Below are 26,644 nucleotides of genomic sequence, written 5' to 3' on the forward strand. Positions count from 1 at the left end.
ATATAAAACGCCACTCAGCCCCTCAAGCCAGCTCCACCATTCAATAAGATCATGGCTGATCTGAATGTAAGCTCAACCCCACATTCCTGCCTACAGCTGATAACCTTTCACCCCCTTGTTAATCAAGAATCTATGTAACTCTGCCTTGAAAACATTCAAAGACTCTGCTTCCATCTTTTGAGGAAGAGAGTTCCAAAGACTCTCAACCCTCCGAGAGAAAAAATTTCCCCTCATTTCTGACTTAAATGAGTGACCCCTTTATTTTTAAACAGTGACCCCCTAGTTCTAGATTCTCCCTCAAGAGGAAACATCCTTTCCACATCCACCCTGTCAAGACCCTTCAGGATCTTAAAGGTTTCAATTAAGTTGCCTCTTACTCTTCTAAATCCCAGTGGATAATCGATTAGGAATTCTTGCATGACTACGCACTCAGTGACCTAGGGTAGATAGCGAGGATTGGCCTTTGTGAGATGGTCAATGTTGGGGACTGTAATGCTATGAAAGTAATGTTTCCGTACATCTGGGTGCTCAGCAGGATCTGTGAAGGGAAGAAGTTGTCATTCACTGCTTTCTCAATACTGACTGGGCCACGTCTCTCCCAAATGCCAAAGCAATGCAGGACATAGACTTGGCAGGCTCGTGATGAATACAGGGTCATCAGTGTTTGTAAAAAATCAAAAAATGGTCCTGCTGAACCACCCTCAGTGAGGACATTTCAAATATAACTCAGCTTTGGGTGCATGCTGTTGAGTAACAAGTCATTGCAACCTGATGCTGATGGCATCTTGGGGTACAGTAGCAAGATAAGGCCTCTGAAATTTTCATGCATGAGAGCTGGCCTTTGGAGAAATGGTGCTGCCTGGATGTAGCTCCCCCTTGAGATGGACAAGTGCTAACCATTGAAGAATGTTTTTCCTGTTTGTGCCTTGTTGAATTGCTGTCTTACTAGCATAAGTATATTCATGTGCGCGATGGAATTTCACCCACTTGAAGGATGCCATGCCCACTGATTTATTGACGCCATGGTTGAAAGGACAGCATTATGTGTAGCTGCTTATGGAGGTGCACTAGTGCAGTGCTTATTACATTCCACAACAGCCACATTTCCCAAGGTTACTGCACCTTCCAAGGATGACTCCATTGTTAGGGATGAAGGTGACTTATGCTCCCTCCACGATCATTGTGAGATTGGTGAACTTTTGTGATATGTTGACACTTACAATGAAAATTTTTGTGTCCCCTGCATTGAAGCCTGAAGAGAACTTCAATCATGACAGCTTGTTTTCACCTTATTCCTGTAGAAATCTCGTCGCTATGAGGTTGTCACAGGAAAGTCTACCGCATCATTACTGTGCAATGGCATCCACATGTGGCTTGTCTGAATCACCACCATCTTCAGATTCATCCCCTTCCAAGTCCCCTTCATCCGAGCAGATATCTAGCTCCTCCATGTCTCTCTCTGGCAACAGAACCCCACTTTGCAACATGAGTTTGTGCAGGGTGCAGCAAACAACAATGATGTGGGACACTCTCTGCGATGAGTTTTGAGAAGCCCCACTTACCGGTCTGAACATTGGAAACACATTTTTAAGAGGTCGGTAGTTAGCTGTATTAAGGACCTTGTGGCTGAATGTGCAGCATTGTATCTCTCCTCAGATGCACTTTGTGGCTGATGAACAGGCATCATTAGCCATATCCTCTGGGGATACCCCTTATCACCAAGCAGCCAACCTTCTAAGCACTGAGCTCCCTCAAATTTTTCTGGCACCCGGGGCTGACTCAAAATGTACAAGTCATGTGAGTTCCATAGGTGTGTAGTGCAAACATGCTGGAGCTGTTTTCTGTGATCACTCAATTAGCTGGACAGTCAGAGAGTGAAATCCTTCTCTATTAATGATTCTCACAGGCTGCTGCCAGGAAACTCTGAAGGCCACGTGCAGTCGATGGCGCCCTGCATTTGCTGGAATTCTGAGATCACAACGAACCCCACAGCTCTGGCAATCCTGCTTGCTTTATCCATGCGGAAGAGCACATAATGGTGAAATTACCAAACAGGGCATCTATAATATTCCTTATGCATTTGTGTGTGGCCAACTGTGAGATTCCACCAAAGCCCCCAGTGGAGCTCTGGAATGATGCACTGGCAAAAGTGTTCAGTGTGGTGGTAACCTTCAGAGCAACCAGCATTGGATGCCATCCAAGTCTGTGCAGTGTGAGTCCCTCACGGAGAATGTGGCAAATATGAGCTGCCACATCCTTAGACAAGTGAAGGCACTTGTGGCACTGTCTTTTGCTCATCTCCCTTTTACTATCAGCACCTTCTATAGACCCTTGGTTGTGGATTTGGCCCCTCCTCGTCAGCATCTGGGATATCCTGCGGTCCCACTGGCTCTTGTTCCTCAGGCGCTGGTATTCCCTGAAGTTTCCCAATCAACGACGGGCCTTCTTCTCATTCTAATTTAAGTTCTGAAGAAGGCAGCGTTGCCTTCAGCCTGAATTCTCCACTCCTGCTTGTATCTGTGAATGGATGCAATTGAGCAATGAATGGAAATTTCTATTGAATGGTCTCACCCCATATGCAAGGCGGCAATGCAGTGCCTAGCCCTTGACTTGCCCTCAGTCTGTAAATGACATACCAAGGCAACTTACTGCAGGACGATATCATCCTGGAGGACAACAGATGGCTGGGTTTTCCATCTAGATGTGCATCTTAATTAGACCTAAGTCCTCTGATCCACAGTTAGGCTTCTTGTGGTTGTCTTCCAGTGACCTTGACAATAGCTATTAATACCCAATCCTTGCACTTATGTCCTGACTGCACACATGGTGCCTTGAATGCCATGACCATGTATTGGGAACCTGGACACTTGTAGAGTCCCTGCTGCCTCTGTGCAGCAGACCTGGCCCTTGATTGTTGGACCCTAGGTGCATTCTGACATAAGGATCAGATGCCAGTCAAGACCTTATTAGTGCAGCACCTAAATTTAATGGATTTTTGCTTGAATGCGCACCATTAGGGAAGGAGTTAAGCTTGTTCATTGTGCATTAAACTCTTGAGTCCAGCACTCAGTTGATCCATGTTCTCCATGGTTTGAGAGGGACATTTATATGGTGCCCCTTCAATCAACCGAAAATTACTCTGCTGAATCCTGAATCCTGACACCCCTCCCTGATAGATTTTTTTTTTTGTAACTTGTGTTGCGAACTTCATCATTGTTGGGTGAGATCAAACTTGGTGCTGCTGACTTTCGTCCATGAGACCAGCTTCCAGCCAAAAGTTGCAGATTGGGAAGGGATCACTCATCATGGTCACGGTCACATCTGTGTTATTAACAAGCACCTTTTCAATACTGTGGCTGTGCTGGAAAACTAATTGCAGGGATTCAAATATGTAATTGTGGGAATGCTGGATTTGGGAAGTGACAGCACATCCAAGAACTTTAGATAGGAAAGGGAGGTTGAAATTGGGCTGCAGTCTGCAAGTACATTGGGGTTAACTAGGATTTTTGAGGAAAGTCTTGATAACAGCAGCTTTGATAGGCAGGGGCATAACTTGAGGAAAATTTACATCAAAAATGAGCTCTGCAGGAAATCTTGTAAGTTTACATGAGCAAAGCCAGTATAGAAACTAGCGTAAATTTTGACATAATTTATATATGTGTGATCCAATAAATTACTGGCTAATGTCTTGAATCACAGGTTTGCCAGTTTAAAGCTATCCGTACGTACGTCTGTTGTTGCAGTGTTGTGGAATACTGCCCCACTATCTAGCTAAAAATGACCAGCTTAATTGTCAGTTCTAAATACTGTTTTGCAGAGTCACTTAGTTGCTTTATCCCCAAAACAGTGTAAGCAAAATATGCTGATCCTATAAATTCATGAAACATTGAAAATAATACTGAATTGGAACTTTGAACCTTGATCCGCCTTTAACCCGCCATCAAATTTGGGACAACAAAATTCCAAGCTAATTTCCTGCCAGCGGAAACTGTCTTTTTCCATCATGAAAAATTTAGTGCCCCAGTCTGCCATGATCTAGCCATTGATGGGAGCTGAAAATTTCACCCTGTGTAAGAAAAATAGATTTATACATTGAATTTTATAGCAAGCTATATACTGTTTCAAGCGGCAATTTTGTTACATGTGGGAAAATGTATTTGACAGAAGTTTATTTTTATAATGGCCCAGATTTTATAATTGTAATGATGGCAAGGCTGTAATTGTTCTTACTTCTCTGAAATTGAACTAACTTCTGGACTCCACACGAAGACATGAAAATCCAGAAATTGCTGTTCGTGATTCTTTATGAGATGCTCTGTCAAAGTCCCAACAGACTGTAATCAAACCGATTGAACTGATGAGAACTTGCTCTTTTACACTATTAGTCTGGCTGTAAAAATCCTTGACACAGTTACACCTTATCAAATGATGTGCAACTGCATAGCAACATACAAGTTCATAATAGCTGCTAGAAACCCTTTCTGATCTTGAAAAGCTAAGTTTATAATTGTGGAATGTCCAATTTCTCCATTATGATAGTATATTTCTTTTAAGAACAATGGCTTTGAATTCTCAAACATTCATCAGAATCCCATGAGTTATTTATTTTGTTCTCTAAAATTTAATTATAAGTGAAGCATAATCAGTAGATTATACTTCCTGGCTTGCTGTCTGTGAGAATACTTCATTATGATTGGCTGTTTACTCTATTTGATGGTACCACTGTTGTTGGTCACCTGGAGATCCCTTTGACTTGGCACATAATTCAAACTAATATTGGGAATGCAGAAACCTATGCCAGAGGAATCGTTAGATCTTTGAGTAGCTTTTGTCATTTGCAGCTGATGATGGAATCTGAGCCAATAATGCTACATGTAGAAATAATCTTTGAAAATTACAGTCTTAACAAGGTAGGGGCAGCAGTGGCATAATGGTATTGTCACTGGACTAGTATACCAGAGACCTAGGGTAATGCTCTGCAAACCTGCATTCAAATCCCACCACGGTAGATGGTGAAATGTGAATTCAATAAAAATCTGGAATTAAGAGCCTGATGATGACCGTGAAACCATTGTCAGTTGCCTTAAAAACCCATCTGATTCACTAATGTCCTTGAGGGAAATAAATCTGCTGTCCTTACCTGGTCTGGCCTACATGTGACTGCCGGCCCATAGCAGTGTGGTTGACTGTTATCCCCTGCGAACAAGGGCAATTAGGGATGGGCAATAAATGCTGGCCTAGCCAGAGGCCCACGTCCCATTAACAAATAAAAAAAAAGTAGCACACGTTTATTTAAATGGTCACAGAGGTGATAGGAGAAAAGTGGATGTCACCAAAAAAGGAGATATTGTAAAATTTACATTTTGTATATGACCATCCAATATTCAACAAAACATATTTACTATCAATATCCATTTTAAATCCCTTCTTAGGCTTTGTTAGGACTTTGGGTATTTTCTTATAAAGAGTATGGTAAGTATGTTGACAGGCCATTCATGAGGATTTTTAAATTCATTGTTATAATACTCCTTATAACTCTTTTTTTCTTTGAGGTAATTATTTATGAACTTTTACTATAAAAGGGGAAGGTGAAATATTACAGGAGAAAATAGAGCATGTTGTGTTTTCTCTTTCTAGGAACACAATTTACTGTTCCAAAAGGAAGGGGATAAGTTATGTTTATTCTCACTTTACCTACTTGTATATTTGTAACTTCTAATTTACTTAATTGAATAATATTTTAAGAGTGCCTTATGTTGTGATTAATGGTGATCTTATTGTGCTCATACTTTTCTATGTAAAAAGATGTTTTTAAGGATTAAATCTGATATGAATATTTAACTTAGTATTTAAATATAGTGCTATGTGATTAAGAAAACAAATTGAGTGGAAGATTGCAATTATATTTTAGTATTTCACACTTAAATAAGGTAGTTATCTTTTATGTCACTTTTGTGTGTTTCTTTCAGATGTTCAATCCTGAAAATGTTGCCAAGCCTGAAGACAGTGGATGGTGAGAGGATTAGTTCCACTGATGATCTTTATGCAGAAAGACATAGCAGGCTTTCACCAGGGAGTTTCCTGGCACTGTGTCAGGCCCAGCTTCAAGACTTTGAGTTATTACTCAGGAGACATGAAACTGAACTAGAGTAGGTCTCTCTTTTCACATTTCATCCCTTTTTGACTGTAACATGAAGCCATGCTTCATGCAAGCACATAGTTTTTTGACGCATACATTGGTTTGATTAAAGAATTGCATAGAACAGGAAACAGGACAATTTAGGATAAGTATTTTCCATTTTAATATATCAACACTTGATTTGAGGTATCCACTGAGGCTAGTGTGTGGGTGGAATGAAATTCAATATTTGGTAAAAATGTCATGTTGGTTTATTGTGATTTCTACACTATCTTTCAATTATAATATATAGCATGTAAGCAAATTAATAAAAACAATATTTATCACAGCTTGCATTTATATATAACCTTTAATGCATTAAAAGTCCCCAAGGTGCTTCATTAAATCAACGACTAAGCAAAAATGGATGCTGAACCAAAGAAGAAATGTTAGGGAGGAGTGACTAAAAGCTTGGTCGAAGAGGTGGGTTTTAACATAGGAGAGAGGGTGGAGAGATGGAAGTTTAGGAAGGGAATTTCAGAGCAGTATGCCTGTGGTGGCGCATGTCAAAGGCTACAAAGAGGTTGGAAAGTATACGGACAAGTCACCACAGTCATAAAGAATATAATTTGTGACTTTAATTAGTGTTGTTTTACTGTTGTGGTAAGTGTGGAAACATGATTGGATAGACTTAAACATGGAATTGTGGAAAAGTTGATCATGCATTTGGCAGAATATGACATGTTGATGAATTTTAGAGAGGAAAGGGAGGTTGGAGGTTGATGTTTTATAAAGATAGAAGGGTAGCTTTTGAGAAGATTTAGTTTGATGGCCAAAGAGAAGAGGGATATGTGACAGAGGCAGCCAAATGGAATGATATCAATCTTAGTGATAATTAAGTCCATGTGATCCTCGCACTTGTTGAAAGTGAAGGTAATGGAGGTAGAGAGAAAAAGTGTTTGAGAAGATGGTTCATAGTGGAGAAAAGAAGACAGGGATTATATTTGCTCTGCAGGATGATCCTGAATTAGTATGCAATTTGGGAAGAGGTGAGTGAGCTTGATAGAACTTGATTTGGTCCAGCTAGATCTGATGATTGATAGCTAAAGCAGTTATGCATCAAATACATTATTGGAGTTGAATGGGTAATTTATGGTTTATAAATATTTCTGCATGAGCATTTGTTTTCACTGTGCACCCAGTGACTGTTTCACCCTTTCTTAATTTGTTTATTGCTAAACCAACTTAGCCCAGAACTCTTTCCATCCTGTAAAAAAATATAAACGGTATCTTTAGCCTCCAAGTATTTACCCCATATAATTTCCTAAATTACCTGTCTTCATGGATTAATAAGTGGCATTGCAACATTTGTGCTAATTTGCCTGAAATTAAAGGTAGTTCAAAAATTGCAAGTGTGATTATTCTGTCAAGCAACAGTTAAGATGAAACTTAAACAGTAGTAATAGGAGGTGGCAGCTAGGTGGTAGCAGTGAACTAGCAATATTGTCCAAATATTTGGTTTTCTGTGGTCTCTAATCACCAGCAAGAAAGACCACAAGAACATGGAAGGGAGCAAGTTAGCAGGAATGATAATCTGCCATTCAATCTCCCGCTTCAGTGATGATGTTACGAGACAAGGTCAATGAAAACTGAATTTGTTTCTGCCACAGTACATAAAATACAATTGCCTGAGCTCTTCGAGTTATTTAAATGGATTAATATCCTTCTATGGCAACATGGGGATTCCAGGGAAAAATTTACTGATAGAAATCAAAACCATAAACAAAATACATTATGCTTAGAAAAGACTAGATGTGGATGACAGCTGAGAAAAAAATGCACTCCACAATGTATAAAGTCTACTTGTTGACTATTTGACATTATGCCTCCTCCTTCAGTTCTTATTACCTGTTTTCCTAGCCAACAACAATATATTGTGGAAATGTCTGTCTTTTTTAAGCGTGATTGTTCAATGGTTACATTGTATAAGATCCTTTTCTGTGGTCATATTAAATTCATTTTCTCCCACCATCATTACCTGTCACGTGTATGTTACAGCAAAGATCACAGCTTTATTCCTGCAGCACATCTATTTGGCCGTGAGCTGAATTTCCAACCTATATTCTCTTGATCAAAAGACCATGCTCTTCTTTCTCCATAACATCACTTGCCTTTGCCTCTGTTGCAAACCACCTGTAGTTAAAACTCCTATCCATGCCTTTGTCACCTCCAGATTTAACCATTTTCTAAGGTTCTACTCAACAGGTCAGACAACATCAGTGGAGAGAGAGAAAAAGAGTTAACATTTCATGTCAATGCCTTTCACCAGAATGGCAAAAGTTAGAAATGTATTGAGTTATAAGCAGGTGAAATGAGAGAGAGTGGTAAAAGAACAAAAGGGAAGGTCTGTGATAGAGTGCAAGATAAAAGAGATTAAATGTATTATGATCTCAAGGGAGACCGTTAACTTTTCAAAATAAATCCAATTTCCCAGTTGTTAATTGAAAGAACTATGCCACAAGGTTTTTACATTTTAAACAAAAACTCAGGGTAAAATTTTTAGCTTGGTAGGTGGGTGTGCACCGGACCCGACTGAGCATAAAATGATGCGTGATGACATCGGGCAAGCATCCAGACATCATTGCGCGATATTTTGGGCGGCAGATGCACGCTGGAGTTGGCAGCACACCCTTACGATTGGTGGGCAGGCGAAAAGGCCAAAAGGCATTTGCACTTTTTTGGAAACCTCATCCGCAGGCAGGATGAGGTTCCAAAAACAAAAATTAAAGTAAAAACTTTAATTTTTAATTAATAACATGTCCCTGCTCATGTGACAGAGTCACATGAGGGGACATGTTTCATTACATTTTTTAAAATAATTTTTTCATATCTCTGTGCCTCAGGGAGATTATAAAGTACGCAATCATGTGCATGTACAAAGTTGGCACTCGCCCGGCTCGCACTCCCCCATCCCACCAAACCCCCCCCCCCCCCCCACCCCCCCTCACAACTGCACAGGCAGTGTTGGGTGCTGCCGCTCGCGTTTCACGCTGGGCGGACCTTGACTGGCCTGCCAGCATGAAATTGCCTTCTGGCCCTGACCGCCCCCATCGCGCCCGCCTGACATGGGTGAAATTCTGCCCCAAATGTTCAAGAATTAAACAAAACAAATACCAATGAAGCACTATATTATGTAAACACTTATTCTTTAAACCTGAAAATCTTAACAGACCACCTCCTGTTCTGTTTTTAATTCCACCCAAGAGTTCCCTGGTACTATCCAGGATCTTGAGGGTTCTTTCACTTCTTCTGAGATTAAACCAAGGTATGCCACAGCTCTCAGGAATTCACTGTGATTCTCCTCAATTTTCCTGCCATTCTCCAAGGTATGAGATTTCATGGGATCCTTCCACCAGCATTTGGCAAGGTGAACCTCCAATTTTCTTTAAGCACCTCATGATTGTAGATACCACAGCACAAAGATGGCTTCACTACTTATTGCCAATGTCTTTAAAATCAGAAATCACCCTTGTCCTGATAGCCCTTTGTTACTGGTCTCAGCTGCTTCCAAGCATCCACTGCTGGCAGCTTTATCTTTTCCTGTGTTTGTGAAAAAACACGCAGATGAACTCAAACAAAAGGCTGCCTCCCTGCAGTCTATCCTCCCAGCAATGTGGCACGCCTGAGATGTCCAATATAGAGATTTCAAGTTTTAATTCCCAAGTTTGTCCTTTGATCTGAAAAGTATATGGATACTTTAAGAACTCCCTTTATTTACCAGTTATTTTTCAACTTTTTCTTTGACCTTGGGAATTACATGAATAATTCTCTAACGAAGACAGCAATTTCCCTCAGAATTATTGTCTTCAGTTCCCCAACTAAACGGGCTCAGCTGCCATTTTATGGCTCTCACCCTTCTAACTCTGATCTTGTAAGTACACCTGAAAGGACCTTTGAGGTGTAAAAAGCTTGAGTGATTTGGCAACTTCTGAATTCCAGAGTGTCAATCACCTTACATTTACGAATTTAATTTCCTCAGAACTGAAAGTTATATTCCTACAACATATGAATCATGAAATTAGGCATTTTCACAATGACAGGAGAGTTGATAATGCAGTGCCAAAGTGAGTGGTAACAGAACAAGTAAAGAAATAAAATTTATTTTTAAATGAGGTGTGACTGGCAGGATGATGACAGAGAAACTGAGAGAGTGGGATAGAGTCCTTACATGAGGTGCAATCCTCAATTATCCCCAAGACCCTGCCCTCTTCGCACAGTACCTTTTTATGCATGTGCAGGAAATGCAGTACCTGCCCTTTTACCTCCTCTATCTCATGATCATCTAAGGCCCAAAACACTCTTTCCCGGTGAAACAGCAATTTATGGGTACTTCTGTCAATTTAGTATACTGTATTAATTGCTCATAATGCAGTCTGCTCTATGCTGGATGGACCAAATGCAATTTGGTGACTGTTTTCTAGAAAACATTTATTCAGCCTGCAAACAGGACCCCAAGCTTCCAGTCGCCTGTCATTTTAATTCTCCACCTCGTTCTCATCTTGATCTCTCTGTCCTCAGCCTACTGCAAGTGCCCCAATGAAGCTCAATGTAAGTTTGAGGAACAGCAACTCGTCTTTTGACTGGGCACTTTACCAGCCTTCTGGACTCAATATTGAGTTCCACAATTTCAGACCATATTCTCTGCCTTCATTTTGTTTTCTTTCCTTTGCACGTTTTAGCTTTATTTTTTCCCTCTTTTTGCTTTCAGGTGGCGATGGTTCGACATTCTGACATTCACAACTTCTCTAGGTGTTTCTTATCCCATTACCGTTCCCTTTGGCCCTGCACCACCAGCTCTTTTGTCATTTAATCTGGCTGTTCCTTCACTGTCACTGGGTCAAAATCCTGGAACTCCCTCCCTAACAGTACTGTTGGTTTACCTACACCACATGGACTGCAGCGGTTCAAGCAGGCAGCTCACCACCACCTTCTCAAGGGCAATTAGGGATGGGCAATAAATGCTGGTCTAGCCAGCGATGCCTGCAACCCATGAACAAATAAAAAAAAACTCTTGACGTGACTATATGTTTTCCTGGCTGGCCTCCCATCTCCCACTATGCAATAACTTGATTCATCCAAACTGCTGAACATGTCCTAACTCGCATCAGGTCCTGTTAGCCATTGCTGTACCCATTGACCTACATTAGCTCTTGGTCCAGCAGCATTGATTTTTAAGTTTTAATCCTAGTTTTCAACTCCCTCTATGATCTTGCCTCTCCCTATCTTTGCAACCTCCTCCAGCCCAACAACATTTTGAGATCTCTGCACTTGTCTAATCCTGGCCTCTTGTGCATCTGTGATTTTAATTGCTCCATCATTGAAGACTGTGCCTTCAGTTGCACAGGCTCTAAACACTGCAATTCCATCCATAAACCACGTTGCCTTTCTATCTCTCTTTCCTCCTTTAAAATTCGCCTTTAGCCTTACTGCTTCGACTGACCTTTTGGTCATTTATTCGAATATCTCCATATGTGGCTAGGTGTCATGTTTTGTTTCACATGGACATTGGGATGTTTTATGATATTAAGGTTTCCAAATAATTACAAGTTGTTGTTATTGTGGCGACATCTCCATCCACTGTCTCCATAGCATCATTGGCCTTGTAAAGTGGAGATAGAGAGTTTGCCAAAGGCAATCCCTGGAGTCAGCGGGGACTTAACGTAACTGCGTCTCAGTGGTTTTCCAGTGAGATCGCTAGAATGAAGGCATGGGGATAGTGAATACAGTTTGGAAACGAAAATGAGAAAACTGGATACAATAAGTTACAAATGAAGCTTATGCTTTATGCATTAACTTAGTATATTATTAATCAGCATGTTTTCTAGGTTTCAAAAACAAACATTGACAAAGTCTTCTGCACAAAGAATTACATAGAATTTCCAGCACAGAAACAGGCCATTCGACTCCACAGGTCTATTTTAATAATTATGCTCCCCCTCCCTTATTTTATCTCATCCTATAATATCCTTTTGTATCTTCCTCCCTGATTGTATTGATCTAGCTTCCCTTTAAATAAATATGTTCTATTCATTTCAACCACTTCAAAACAAACCTTAAAGCATTTTTGATAGAATTTAAAGATTAAAAACAAATCACCTGCATGTACTCAAGCCACATTTTTTGCACAGTAAGGAAAATGTGCCTTCGGAAAGACAAAATTGTAGAAACTGTGGGGTATATTTTAGTTTTGAACTCCAGTCACAGAATGCCACACAACAATTGCCCATATTTAAAATTTGGAATATAGGTCGATATGACCAATTTACAGATCTCCCAATTTTTCAAGGATTAATTAAGCAACCTCTGTGCCTAAATTCCTAATATGCGCACTCTGGTATCAGCTTGCCTATTTTTATGCCATGCTTATCGTTACCATTGTTCTGTAAAATGCGGCACTTAAATTTTTTTGCATATTTGTCCTTTTTAATAACAGATTGGACTCTTTGGACATTACAGAAATACGCTGTCAGCACTGTGAGGAACTGATGCAGCTGGCTGAAGAATGTAGATATGCCCATGAGTATGGAGAGTTATGCCTTACTGAAGAGAAAAAACATCTTAATAGTCTTCATGAGGAAGAACTCAATGTTGGAAAGCAATGTAACAAGCTGACCATCAATCATACAAAAGAAAATAGCCAGAACAATGACAGAAAAGTTGTTTCTGACCCAGTTCAGACTGCTGTTACCTACGCTTCTGAAAACAGAAAGCAAAGTGATTATTTACCCATTGCTTGTCAGGATTCTGAGCACTGTGACCCCAGACTAATTGTAAACCAGGAGAGAACTGCTATTGCTCTGCAGGATTCCAGAACAAGGAAAGGCCCAATACATTCTGAATACAAAATAATACTGTCAGAGCCACAGAATGAAGAGAGTTTGAGGGGGAAGCTCCAACAACATATTTCACAGGACAGCTTAGAAAAGTAATAACACTATTATTGTAGTTATCATTTGTGTCTTATATTTTAGATGATATTTCAGAACTTTTGGAAGTTGAATAAGGCAAATAAGCACCAGCATCTGAGACTACCTAATCTATAGCAGAAGCCACAACTTATAGTAAATACAATTCATTATATGCTATCATATGTCTATTTCTGTAATAATAGCCTCATGTGCCTTGCATTACAAATAAGTTGGATAGTGTGGCTGGTATATACTGCAGGTGGTAGATTAATGTAAGAAGTATGGGTTTTATGTGATTTTCTCTTAGAAAAAGGGAAAGAATGGATCGTAATATTTTAGTGCTGCGTCATCCAGCTGTGCAGTAGGAACGAGGGCATTTTTCACTTTGTTTTGCTCTCTTAAACTTTGACTTTTAATATTTACTATGGTTATTGTGATACTTGTATGTTATACTATCTTCCTCCCTTACTATTTCTGTCCTATTATTTTTGATTCTTTCTAATAATGTTTTCTATTTTAACCTTTTGAAAATGACCTAAGCCAGCCAAAACTTTGATTTATAAAGTTGCAATAATCAACAAGAAGAACTAGCTGTCCAACAACTGTGATGTGGAAAAGGAAACATGCAATATGCTTGGGGCCAGCAGCTTTGGAGACAGAGCTCCTTATATTCTAAATTTTAGTAAATGCACAAAATTTTGATTTGTTTTACTTCATGCATAGCTTGCACATGTTCATTTTTCTTTTGCATGATATTTTTAGATAGAAGCATAGAATGGTTACAGCACAGAATGAGGCCATTCAGCTCATTGTGTTTGTACCGGCCTTGTACAAGACCAGTTCACCTAGTACCACTCCCCTGCCTATTCCCCGTAGCCCTGCAAACTTTTCCTCTTCAGATAGTGATCCAATTCTCTTTTGAAATCTGCTTCCATGCTCTCAGAAAGTGGATATGATCGGTTAGTTCGAAAACCAGCAATTAGCACCTATTTTTCTTATCAAAAGTTGGACATCAGTGAGGCATCCAGTTCAACCTAAATTTGCTTTTCCCTGTTTCTCCTTGTGTTTTTTCCTTTCAGTGACTTTATAGCAAAGATAATTTATCTTGGCTACTGTTATCTTTGAAAGAAAAGAAAGACAGACTTGTATAAAAGCGAAATACTGCAGATGCTGGAAATCTGAAACAAAGGCAGAAAATGCTGGAAAAACTTAGGTCTAAGAGAAAGACAGAGTTAACGTTTTGAGTCCATATGACTTTTCTGATCTGGATTTATGTGGCTTCTTTCACGATCGCAGGACATTCTAAAGTTCATTATAACCAATGAAGTACTTTTGAAGTGTAGTCACTGTTCTAATGTAGGAAATATTTGTCTAATGTTAAAATGTCTAATATTGTTATGAGGGGCATTTTAATATTTATAAGCTATAAAGTGTTTTTCAGTCTTAGCTGTCCTTTTTAATATACGATATTGAAGGAATTCATCACTTTTTATGCACAATTGTTCTTCAAAATGAAAATGAGGTTGCATTAACAGAAATAGTCCTGGCAGGACTATTATCTGACTGGTTCACAATGGTGAACAATGGTGTATGCCTTTAAACATGATAGTTGATACAAACTGCAAAAGAGATATAATTAACCTGGATTTATGTTAGCATTATGGCCTTTATTTTGGGATACTAGACAATTCTTCTACTTGTTAACTTAATTCAGGGAATAATATACACTAACCAGGTGTAAAGTGACAGGAATTTCAACACAAATACAGTATCAATAATTTGCATTTAGTTAGCACCTTTCATGTAGCATAACATCCCAAGCCCTTCACAAAGGTGAAATCAGGCAAAAGTAGACACCAAACCAAAGAAGGAGATATTTAGAAGGGTGGCTAAAAGTTTGGTCAAAGAGATAGGTTTTAAGGAGGGTCTTAAATATGAAAGAGACGGACAGATTTAGTGGAGGATTCCAGAGCTTAGGGCCAAATGGCTGAATGCATTGATGCTAATGGTGATACAAAAGAAGTGAGGCCAGACTTGGTGATACATTATTGGATGATTCTAAGGTCAGATGAGTTTACAGAAATAAGTAGGGGTGAGGCCATGAAGGGATTTACATTTTTAAGATTTTTATTCTTATATATATAAGGCTTTGGGAGAACAGGAGGTAAGGTAGATCAGCGAGGACAGGAGTGAGGAGTGAGCAAAACTTGATGCAGGTTAGGATATGAGCAGTAGAGTTGTAGATGAGTTGGAGTTTATGGAGTGTGGATGCTGGGAGACCAAACAGAAGTGCATTAGAATAATTGATTCTGGAGGTGACAAAGGCATGGATGAGGGTTTCCTAGCAGATTAACAGAGACAGCCTATGTTATGGAGATGGAAGTAGGTGGTCTTTCTGTTGGAGAGAATTTGAACTCATAGGGTCAGTTTGGGTCAAATAGGATGGTGAGTTTGTGAACAGTTGACTTCATCCTTTGGCAATGGCTGGGATGGAATCAGAGGCAAAGGTTTGGAGTTTGTTGCAGAGCTGAAGATGATTTCAGCCTCTTCAGTGTTCTACTGAAGAAGTTTGTATCTCACCCACAACTGGATGTTGGACAACACAGGCAGTGGAGGGGCCCAGAAGAGTCGTGGAAAGATGTGGGAGTTGTAAGCATAGCATTTAGAACTGTCACTTTTGGATGGCATCACCTGGAGGCATGTATGTGAGGAAAAAATAGAAATAAATCATTGGGGGCTCTAAAGGTAACTGGGGGCAGGAAAGATAACCATTTATAAAATAAGTAACAGGAAGAAAAACTAGTCTTTAACATAACTTAATGATTTTTTTGGAATAAATCATTATTGGCCAATGAAAATTTAAGACATAATCAAGGAGTTGAAACCCCTCAAAACAAAATTAGAATCATGTGATCAATTAATGGGTGAATGGGTGCAACATCGTTTTGTGTTTTAAATAATTATTTGCTGTTTCTCCTGATTAACAACAATGTGTTTCCATATCCTTGTATTGGCAGCTATGCAGCTACTGTCTTACAGTCCCACTGGCGGGGATATATTATTCGTAGACAAATTCATATGTGCATGGTACTCCACAATGCTGCTTCAGTGATTCAGACTGCATGGAGAGATTACAACAACAGGATGAAAGTCGCCTCACAGAACACTGCTCAGACTCCAGCTAAGAAATGGAAGATATTTGATGGAAGTGAAGAAAGCAGAGATAGAGCAGTCGCCATCATCCAGGTTAGAGAAAAATAATAGGTAACATATCTTAATGCACATTTGCTGAAGGAAAATTGGAGAAGTTTTAACAGAATCATTGTACTTCAACCGTAAAAGAACTTGTTCAATATGAACTCATTTTGGCAAGTCTCAGAATACGGGGTAGACCATTTAGGACTGAGATGAGGAGAAACTTCTTCACTCAGAGGTTGGTGAGCCTATGGAATTCTCTATCACAGAGGTTGTGTAGGTCAAGTCACTGAATATATTTAAGAGGGAAATAGATTCCTGGACTCTAAAGGTGTCAAGGGGTATGGGGAGAGCGCGGGAGTACATTGTTGAGATAGAGGATCAGCGATTATCATATTGAATGGTGGAGAAGACTCAAAGGGCCTAATAACCTACTCCTCCTATTTTCAATATTTCTATGCTTGCTAGAAACATGCGATATTGGACCTATAGTTCCAAAGCTCTCCACCACTGTAGTTTTCATTGTGTCCTGTCTGCATCTGTTGTAGACTAATTAATAGAGTTTGATTGTTATTATTAGTTAACAGCTCCATTATCAACAACAGCAATAGCAACTATCTGTATTTATATAGGGCCTTTAATAATTATCTTGAGTAATTATCATTGTGTCATGCAGCCATCAGGATGGTAAATACACAGGCCTGAATTTTTCCCTCGTTGGGCGCGAGTGACCGGCGGTCCTGGGAGCAGTCGGGAAAGGGGCTCCCAACTGCAGTCAGCCCCTAACCGCAATTTCACACTGGCTGGCCAATTAACGGCCCGCCAGCATGAAATGCGCTGAAAAGCTCTGTGCTGCCGGGGTAGAGGCAAGAAGAAGGCAGGCGACAATGTCACCATGGGTGCAGATGAGCGCTTCGAGGGAGCTCCCTGAAGGCAAACAGCTGCCTCAGGGAGCTGCAGACCTGCAAATAACAAAATGCAGCACAAAAAAGCTGCAAAAAATGTCCACGCAGCAGAATCTAGCACCTGAAAGCATATCTGTCCCCAGATATTTATTTTAATTTTATTTCCTAATGGAGATTTCATCCCACCCTTGGATGGGGTTTCATCAAAAATGTAAAGACCGATTGACCCATTTGCCAACATTATGGTTGGATGGGCCACAAAAAATCGCGTTGAATTGCGCTGTTAATGGGCTTAATTGCACGCTTAATTATCAGCGGATGCACTTCCAATTGCTGCTCGTGGCCGCCGAGCAAAATATCGTGCAAGTGCACGATGACGTCAAGGTGCTCGCCTGACATCATCTCGCACAATTTTACGCCCAATCAGGTCAGGCACACGCCTGCCTGTGGAACGTAATACTCTTTCCACAGAAACATCAAACATTTATGCCACAGAAGGGGAACATTCAGCCCATCGTGCCTGTGTCTGCCGAAAAGAGCTGTGCAACTTGATTCTATTTTGCAGCGCTTAGTTTGTCACCCTGTCGATTATGGCATTTCAAGTGCCTGTCCACATGTTTTAAATACGATGAGGGTTTCTGCTTCTACCACCCTTTCAGGCAGTGAGTTCCAGATCCCCATCACCTTTAATCTGAAAAAAGATTCTCCTTAACTTTCCTCTAATCCTCTGCCAGTTACTTTAAATCTATACCTCCTGGTTATTGACCTCTTGGCTAATGGAAATGGGTCCTTCCTATCGACTCTACATTGGCCTTTCATAATTTTATGCACCTCAAATAAATCTCCTCTCAGTCTTCTCTGCTACAAAGAAAACAATCCCAGACTATTCAATCTTTTCTTATAGCTAAAATTCTCCAGTCTTGGAAACTCCTTGTAAGTTTCCTCTACTATCGCTAGTATGATCACTTTCTGTAATACAGTAGCCAGAATTGTACACAGCACTCTAGCTGTGGCCGATTGTTTTTATACAGTTCCACCTTTACCTCTCTGCTGTTATATTCTATGCCTCACCTAATAAAGAAAAGTATCTTATATGCCTACTTTACCACCTACTACTTGTCCTATTACCTTCAGGAATCTGCAAACATGCACTCTAAGGTCCCTCTTCTTCTACATTTCTCAGTATTCTACCATTTATTGTGTATTCCCTTGCCCTTCTTTTCCCTCCATAAATGCAGTACCTCACACTTCTCTCCATTTGCTGCTTTTCTGCCTACCTGATCAGTCCATTAACATTTTCTTGCAGACTACAGCTTTCTCCAACGACGCTGCCAATTTTTGAATCATCTGTGAACATTTTAATCATGCCCAGTAAACTTAAGTCTAAATCATTATTTTTTTCTTATTCATTGACGGGATGTGGGCTTCACTGGCTGGGCCAACATTTATTGATCATCCCTAGTTGCCCTTGAGAAGGTGGTGGTGAGCTGCCTTCTTGAACTGCTACAGTCCATGTGGTGTAGGTACACCCACAGTGCTTTTAGGGAGGGAGTTCCAGGAATTTGACCTAGCGACAGTGAAGGAACAGCGATATACTTCCAAGTCAGGATAGTGAGTTACTTGGAGGGGAACTTCCAGGTGGTGGCGTTCCCAACCATCTGCTGCCCTTGTCCTTCTAGATGGTAGTGGTCTTGGGTTTGGAAGGTGCTGTCTAAGGAGCCTTGATGAATTCCTGCAGTGCATCTTGTAGATGGTATACACTGCTGCTTCTGTGCGTCGGTGGTGGAGGAAGTGAATGTTTGTGGCTGTGGTGTCAATGAAGCAGGCTGCTTTGTCTTGGATGGCGTCAAGCTTCTCGAGTGCTGTGGGAGCTGCACTCATCCAGTCAAGTGGGGAGTATTCCATCACACTCCTGACTTGTGCCTTGTAGATGGTGGACAGGCATTGGGGAGTCAGGAGGTGAGTTATTTATCGCACAATTCCTAGCCTCTGACCTTCTCTTGTAGGCACAGTATTTATATGGCTAGTCCAGTTCAGTTTATGGTCAATAGTAACCCCCAGGATGTTGATATTGGGGGATTCAGTGATGGCAATGCCATTGAACATCAAGAGGCGATGGTTGGATTCTCTCTTGTTGGAGATGGTCATTGCGTGACACTTGTGTGGCACGAATGTTACTTGCCACTTGTCCGCCCATGCCTGGATAATGTCTAGGTCTCGCTGCATTTGGACATAGACTGCTTTGGTATCTGAGGATCGCAAATGGTCCTGAACATTGTTCAATCATCAGCGAGCATCCCCAATTCAGACCTTATGATAGAAGGAAGTTTATTCATGAAGCAGCGGAAGATGATTGGGCCGAGGACACTACCATGAGGAACTCCTGCTGAGATGTCCTGGAGCTGAGATGGCTGACTTCTAACAACCACAAGCATCTTCCTTTGTGCTGGGTATGACTCCATCCAGTGGAGAGTTTACCCCTGATTCTCATTGACTTCAGTTTTGCTAGGGTTTCTTGATGCCACATTTGATCAAATACTGCCTTGATGTTAAGGGCAGTCACTGTCACATCACCTCTGGAGTTCAGCTCTTTTGTCCACGGTTGAACCAAGGCTGTAATGAGGTCAGAGGCTGAGTGGCCCTGGCGCAAACCAAACTGGGCGTCAGTGAGCAGGCTATAACTAAGAAAGTGCCGCTTGATAGCACTGTTGATGACCCCTTTCATTACTTTACTGATGATTGAGAGTAGACTGAAGGGGCGGTAATTGGCCAGGTTGGATTTGTCCTGCTTTTTATGTACAGGATATAACTGGGCAATTTTTCTTATAGTTGGTTAGATGCCAGTGTTGTAGCTGTACTGGAACAGCTTGGCTGGGGGCACGGCAAGTTCTGGAGCACAAGTCTTCAGTACCATTGCTGGACTATTGTTCAGGCCCCATATCCTTTGCAGTATCCAGTGCCTTCAGCCATTTCTGATTATCATGTGGAGTGAATCGAATTGGCTGAAAACTAGCATCTGTGATGCTGGGGACCTCCGGAGAAGGCCAAGATGGATCATTCACTTGGCTCTTATGGCTGAAGATTGTAGCAAATGCTTCAGCCGTATCTTTTGCACTGGTGTGCTGGACTCCCCCATGATTGAGGTTAGGGATATTTGTGGAGCCTCCTCCTCTTTTTAGTTGATTAATTTTCCACCTCCATTCATGACTGCTTGTGGCAGGACTGCAGAGCTTAGGTCTGATCCATTGTTGTGGGATCGCTTAGTTCTGTCTTTCACTTCCTGCTTATGTTGTTTGACACGCAAGTCGTCCTGTGTTGTAGCTTCACCAGGTTGACATCTCATTTTTAAGTGTGCGTGGTGCTGCTCCTGGTGTGCCCTCCTGCACTCTTCATTGAATCAGAGTTGATCCCCTGGCTTGATGGTAATGGTAGACTGGGGGATATGATGGGTCTTGAGGTTACAGATTGTGTTCGAGTACAATTCTGCTGCTGCAAATGGCCCACAGTGCCTTGTGGATGCCCAGTCTTGAGTTGCTAGACCTGTTCAAAATCTATCCCATTTAGCATGGTGGTAGCGCCACACAACACGATGGAGGGTATCCTCAATGTGAAGATGGGACTTCGCCTCCACAATGACTGTGCAGTGGTCACTCCTACCAATACTGTCATGGACAGATGCATCTGCGGCAGGTAGGTTGGTGAACATGAGGTCAAGTACGTTTTTCTCTTGTTGGTTCTCACCCCATGCCGCAGACTCAGTCTAGCAGTCTTTTGGACTCAGCCAGCTCAGTCTGTCATGGTGCCACTGAGCCATTCTTGGTGATGGACATTGAAGTCCCCCACCCAGAGTACATACTGCACCCTTGCCACCCTCAGTGTTTCCTTCAAGTGGTGTTCAACATGGAGGAGCACTGATTTATCAGCTGAGGGAGGGCAGTACATGCTAATCACCTGGAGGTTTCCATGCCCATGTTTGACCTGATGCCATGAGACTTCATGGGTTAGGATTAGGGTTAGGGATCCGGAGTCGATGTTGAGAACTCCCAGGGCAACTCCCTCCCAACTGTATACCACTGTGTCACCACCTCTGCTGTGTCTGTGCTGCTAGTGGGACAGGCAATACCCAGGGATGGTGTTGGTGGTGTCTGGGACTTTATCTGTAAGATATGAATCTGTGAGGATGACTATGTCAGGCTGCTACTTGACTAGTCTGTGAGACAGTTCTCCCAATTTTGTTACTTGGCCCAGATTTTTATCAGGAGGACTTTGCAGGGTCAACAGGGCTAAGTTTGCCGTTGTCTTTTCCGGTACTTAGGTTGATGCCAGGTGGTCCGCCCAGTTTCATTCCTTCCTTCCATAAAAAACAAAGGACTTAGAGCCAAACCCTGTAAAAAACCTACTGGAAGCAGTCTTCCAGTCACAAAAATAGCCATCAACCATTACCCTTTGCTTCCTGCGACAGAACCAACTTTTGGTCCAATTTGCCACTCAACATTGGATCTTATGGCTCTTACACTTTTGACCAGCCTACCATATGGGACCTTATTAAAAGCCTTGCTAAAAATGTAAACGACAACAGACATGTACCCTCATTGACCCTCCTTGTCACCTTCTCAAAAAATTTAATTAAGTTAGTCTTGACTCTCCCTTAACAAATCCTTGGTGACTGTGCCTTACTTAATGACGACTTACACTGTCCCTCAGAATTTTTTCCAATAATTTCCCTGCCACTGAGGTTAGGTTGGCTTTCCTATAACTGCTTCCTCCCTTTTTAAGCAATGGTACAACATGAGCAGTCTTCTAGTTCTCTGGCACCACATCTGTAGGATTTGAAAATGATAGTTAGAGCCTCTGCTGTTTCCTCCCTTGCTTCTCTTACTTCACCTGGGATAAGGTTCACCTGGGCCTGGCAATTTATCCACTTTCAAAGATGCTAAACACCATAATATTTCCAGTCTCAATATGTTGATGTTGTCCAATATTTCACATTCCCCCTCAAGTACAATGGCCCATAACTTCTGAGCTTCGGAGCAGTGTATCCGGGAGGTACCCCAAAGATGCGCAGGGACTCCCCCCACAGTCCCTTGGCACCCCCACGGGATTCCCCACAACCATCCCCCTCAATCCCACATGGGATTCACTCTACCCCCACTACCACCCGTGACTACACCCCCTCCCACTCCCCCCACAGGACTGTCCCCAACCATACCCCGCACCCCCCCCGCCCCCCCCCCCCACCCGGACTAAACCACACACACACACACCCCCCCAAATTAGCCAAACCTTCACTGGCCCAACCCCAATCTGACCCCCCTCCCACCCTAGGAGGCCTGACCTGACCACCCAGGTCCAACCCAACCCCCACCCTTTTAGACCCAACCCCCCCACCCTCACTTACTTTATACACTTACCTTCTCCCTGGATTGTTGAAATGGCTGGACCTTTAAACTTACCTGGTTTACGGCATCTAGTAAAAAAGGGTGCGTGACTTACTTACATTTTACAGAGTTGCCCTCAACTATAGACCATGGGAACCTGCTGCACTACACAGATCTTACCCAGCTTGAGTCAGAATGTTGGGTGAGATAGGAGCGGCTTCATTTTAAGGTAAGAAACTAGGAGTGGAGTGGCAACCTGACTCAATTGCCATTCCACTGGAAGTTACGAGTCAAAATCTTGATCGTCCCCCTCATTTGTGAAGACAGATGCAATGTATTCATTAAGAACCATTCCCACATCTTCCACCTCCAATCACAGGTTACCATTTTTGTTGCTAATTGGCCCTATCTTCTTGCTTATCCTTATCCTCTTGCTCTTTATGTATTTCTGAAACATCTCCCTTGATTCTGCGTGCCAATATTTTGATATCCTCTCTTTGCTTTCTTAATTTCCTTTATAGCTTAATTCTTGCACTTTCTGCATTCCTCTAGTTTTTCTGCAGTATTAAGTTCTCACTATCTGACAGCAGCTTCCCTTTTTTCCCTTATCCTACTCCTTACGCCCTTTGACACCCAGGAAGGTCTAGATTTGGGAGTCCCATCCTATTTCTTGTGGGAACTTATTTGTTCTCAACCCTCTCTACCTGCTTGAGTGCCTCCCACCATTCTGATACTGATTTATTTTCAATCACAGAATGGTTAACAGCACAGAAAGAGGCCATTTGGTCTGTTTTGTCTGTGCCAACTCTCCAAAGGAGAATAGCTGTTTTCAATCCACTTTTGATCAATCACTTCCCAGCTTTGTAAAATTGCCCTTTCCTCAGTTTAAAACTTTTACTCCTGATCTATCTTTGTCCTTTTCAATAACTACACTAAATGTAACAGAATTAGGATCGATACCACTGAAACGCTCTATCACCTGTCCAGCTTAATTTTCTGAAACAACATCCAGAACTCTCCCATGTAGACCTTGTTATGAACAGGCTTAAAAAGTGCTGCTAAAGTCCTTTCCTATTTTTCTTTTACTTAACTACCAATTTTCCCTCATATCCTCTCTTCAGCTTTTATAATATTTTTGGGCTTCCTATATTTTCTGTACTGAACTTTATTTTGCCTTATTAACCCTAGATTTGTCACATTTTCACTATGGTCTTTGCTGGAGGTGATCCTGAGCTTTGGTAGCCCTTTGACTTTGCTTAATTGGAGTGGGAACACTGGGCTATGAACTGGGAGTGACATGTGGGGCTTGGCTCACTGGTTGATTTTTGGATTTTCAGTTGCCAGTGGAGTTAGGATCGGATGCAGACACAATTTGAAAATCATGTTCGGGGAGGGCAGCACTGGAGCACAATGTGATTTTCAAAGGGAGAGCGGAGCCAGAAACCCACACACTTCAATTAAGTACTTGTTGAGCTCATTAATTAGCTCATTAACTGGCCGCAGAAAAGTAGTTTCAAATTTTCAATTGGCAGGCGCAAGGAACGTTCAGTGTCTGAGACATGTCTTGTCAATTTCATGAACATGTACTAATACAGACCTGTGCAGCTGGTGTTAACACAGGGAGGGGCCATCAGGGCCTATGAATTCATTGGTCAGCACATTTAGAAGAAGGAGAATAATACTCAACTGCACCACCGGTGGCACAGAGTTGCCATCGCTGTTGCTGAGAGGCTTGTATTTCTCCAAAGCTCCAATTTCTCCAAATGAGGCATAGGAGACCTGAGAGGAGCATCAAGCCACTAGTGTCACTTGGGCATCAGGGTTTGGCAGAGGAAGCCCTGGTGGACAAACGAGCACAATCGGCGGGAGTTGAAATTGGAGCAAGATTACTCTGACATTGGAGACAGAGCAATGAGGTGGAACTTCAATAGAGGTGCCCTCCTGATCAGGTGGATGCAGAGGAGCACAGAGAGCGGCTACAAGGTACTACCCAAGATATGGATGTACCACCCACAAGTCAGCTACCTGACAGAGCCCAGCGCCATAGGAAACTGCATCTATCCAGGTGGATGGTTTCGGATATTTGCACTCTGGTCCACAATGACCTGAGGCTTCATAGCCCCCATGGCAGTCTCCTACCTGCAGCTATCAAGTCCCCCTACTTGCAGCTGTCAAGTCCCCCTACCTGCAGCCATCAAGTCCCCCTACCTTCAGTTGTCAAGGTGGCGCTGAATTTTTATGCATATGGATTATTCCAGGAATCAGCTGCAGACCAGGATGGCATCTCGCAGTCAATAGCTCATCACAGCGACAGGCCCTAGATGTGGTTCTTCTGGAACGTGAGGACTTTATCTGTTTTGGCACAGATGGGCTGGTGCAAGCACAGAGGACATTGGGCTTTGTCACCATCAGTAGATTCCCATAGGTCCAGGGGAGCATTAATTGCACCCACGTAGCCATCAAGGCACCAACAGGCCAACCAGCTAGATTCCTGAGCAGAAAACGCTTCCATTCACTGAATGTCCATCTGGTCTGTGACCACAAGAAGCACATCTTGCAGGTATGTGCTCAGTTCTTGGCCAGCTGTCATGAGTCCCTCATTCTACAACGGTCCCACCTGCCACAGCTCTTCAGACCAATATCCAGACTTCGTGAATAGCTGCTGGAGATTAAGAGTTATCCTCTGAGGAACTGGCTCCTGATGCCTGTCTGGCACCCAAGCATGGAGCAGAGGTACTGCTAACAGAGCCACTCACTAACACGAAGCTGCCTTGACCAGACCATTGACATTTTGACCCGTCAGTTGATGCCCTCCAGTACCAGCCAGCCAGGGTGTCTCGAATTGTGGTCATTGGTTACGTGCTGCACAACATGACTAGACAAAGCTGACTGAAGTTAGAAGAAGAATGATTGCCCTGTGTGTAACTCTTCTTTGGAGGAGGCAGGGAGAAGGAAGAAGAGGAGGAAGAGGGGGACGAGGTTGGCGCAGCCCTGAAACCTGGTACCCAAGCATTGGAGGAAGACCACTGAGGCCGCCGAGCTCTCATGGCAATTAGCAAAGTGGCATGGCTATAAGGAACACGCTGATTCAACAGCACTTAAATTGAGCGTCTCTCAGCTTCCATTGGAGAGAGAAATTATCCAGCAAGCACACACCTCAAAATAATCCCATTGCCACATAAAGACATTGAGAATGGAGCCTCCACAGCTGTCGTTGCCCCACATCACAGACCATGCAACCTCACCCTTCCAGAACCTTCATTCACTCTTCACAACAAACCGTATAAATACATAATGTGTTATGATTTTGACCTGACTTATCATTACAAAAAGATTAATCAACGACAAAACAAAGAAAACTTCACCCAGGTAACCCATCAAGTGCAACTAATGATGTGTCACCTTGTGCTCACACCCACCCCTACAAGGTGTTTATCCCCCTGTGGCAGATGATGAAGTGGAAGCACCATTGTACCTGCATCCAGCTGAGATGCCAGTGGCTTGCGTCCTCATCATGGAGGTGCCTTTTGGGGCTGTTCCACAGGCTGCTGGCCCTATATTAGGTCAGGAGCAGTCTCTGCCCCAGGGTCTTGCAGCATGGATGGGTCCTGAGTCAGAGGAGTCAAGGAGGTATTCGGGCTGGCCCATTCATCAGCCTCTTCGACTGCCTAAGCCCTTTCATGGTGCCATAGCATGCTGGATGAGGCCTCCAGCAGGGATGCAGCTGACATTTACTCCAAGCATCTCTGTACTATCAGCAACACTGAGCAATCAATGCTGCAGAGAGTCTTACTTCTGTGCATGTTAATGTCCTGCTCCTGCACCCACTGAGACTGGTGCCACATATGGCTCTCTAAGAGGGTGACCACTCTCTGAAATCCCTGAGCAATGATGGAGCAAAGGCCTTGCATGGACTCTCCATTGTCTGCCCATGACTCCACAATGCCTCAGGAATCTCCAACATTTGGATACTCATCTGCCTCTGATCCTCCAGAAACACGCTCATAGTGTGTGGCCCCTGAGGCCCAGCATCTTCACCCAGCAGAGCGTTGTGTGTGTGATTCCATCCTCCGAGGGGGA

At 42.4% G+C, this 26,644-nt stretch overlaps 1 protein-coding gene across 1 annotated transcript in view; it reads left to right on the plus strand.

Annotated features, from left to right (window-relative positions):
• The window catches only part of lrriq1 (leucine-rich repeats and IQ motif containing 1), a 216,012-nt gene that overhangs the window by 113,748 nt on the left and 75,620 nt on the right, over window positions 1-26,644 (plus strand). Inside the window, exons 15-18 of the mRNA XM_041215663.1 lie at window positions 5,970-6,149; window positions 10,721-10,726; window positions 12,612-13,103; window positions 16,104-16,332. Of these exons, the coding sequence (XP_041071597.1) occupies window positions 5,970-6,149; window positions 10,721-10,726; window positions 12,612-13,103; window positions 16,104-16,332 (907 nt within the window). The remainder of the gene's footprint in view (window positions 1-5,969; window positions 6,150-10,720; window positions 10,727-12,611; window positions 13,104-16,103; window positions 16,333-26,644) is intronic.

Source organism: Carcharodon carcharias, chromosome 21 (genome assembly GCF_017639515.1).
Source record: "Carcharodon carcharias isolate sCarCar2 chromosome 21, sCarCar2.pri, whole genome shotgun sequence".
Lineage (NCBI taxonomy): Eukaryota > Metazoa > Chordata > Chondrichthyes > Lamniformes > Lamnidae > Carcharodon > Carcharodon carcharias.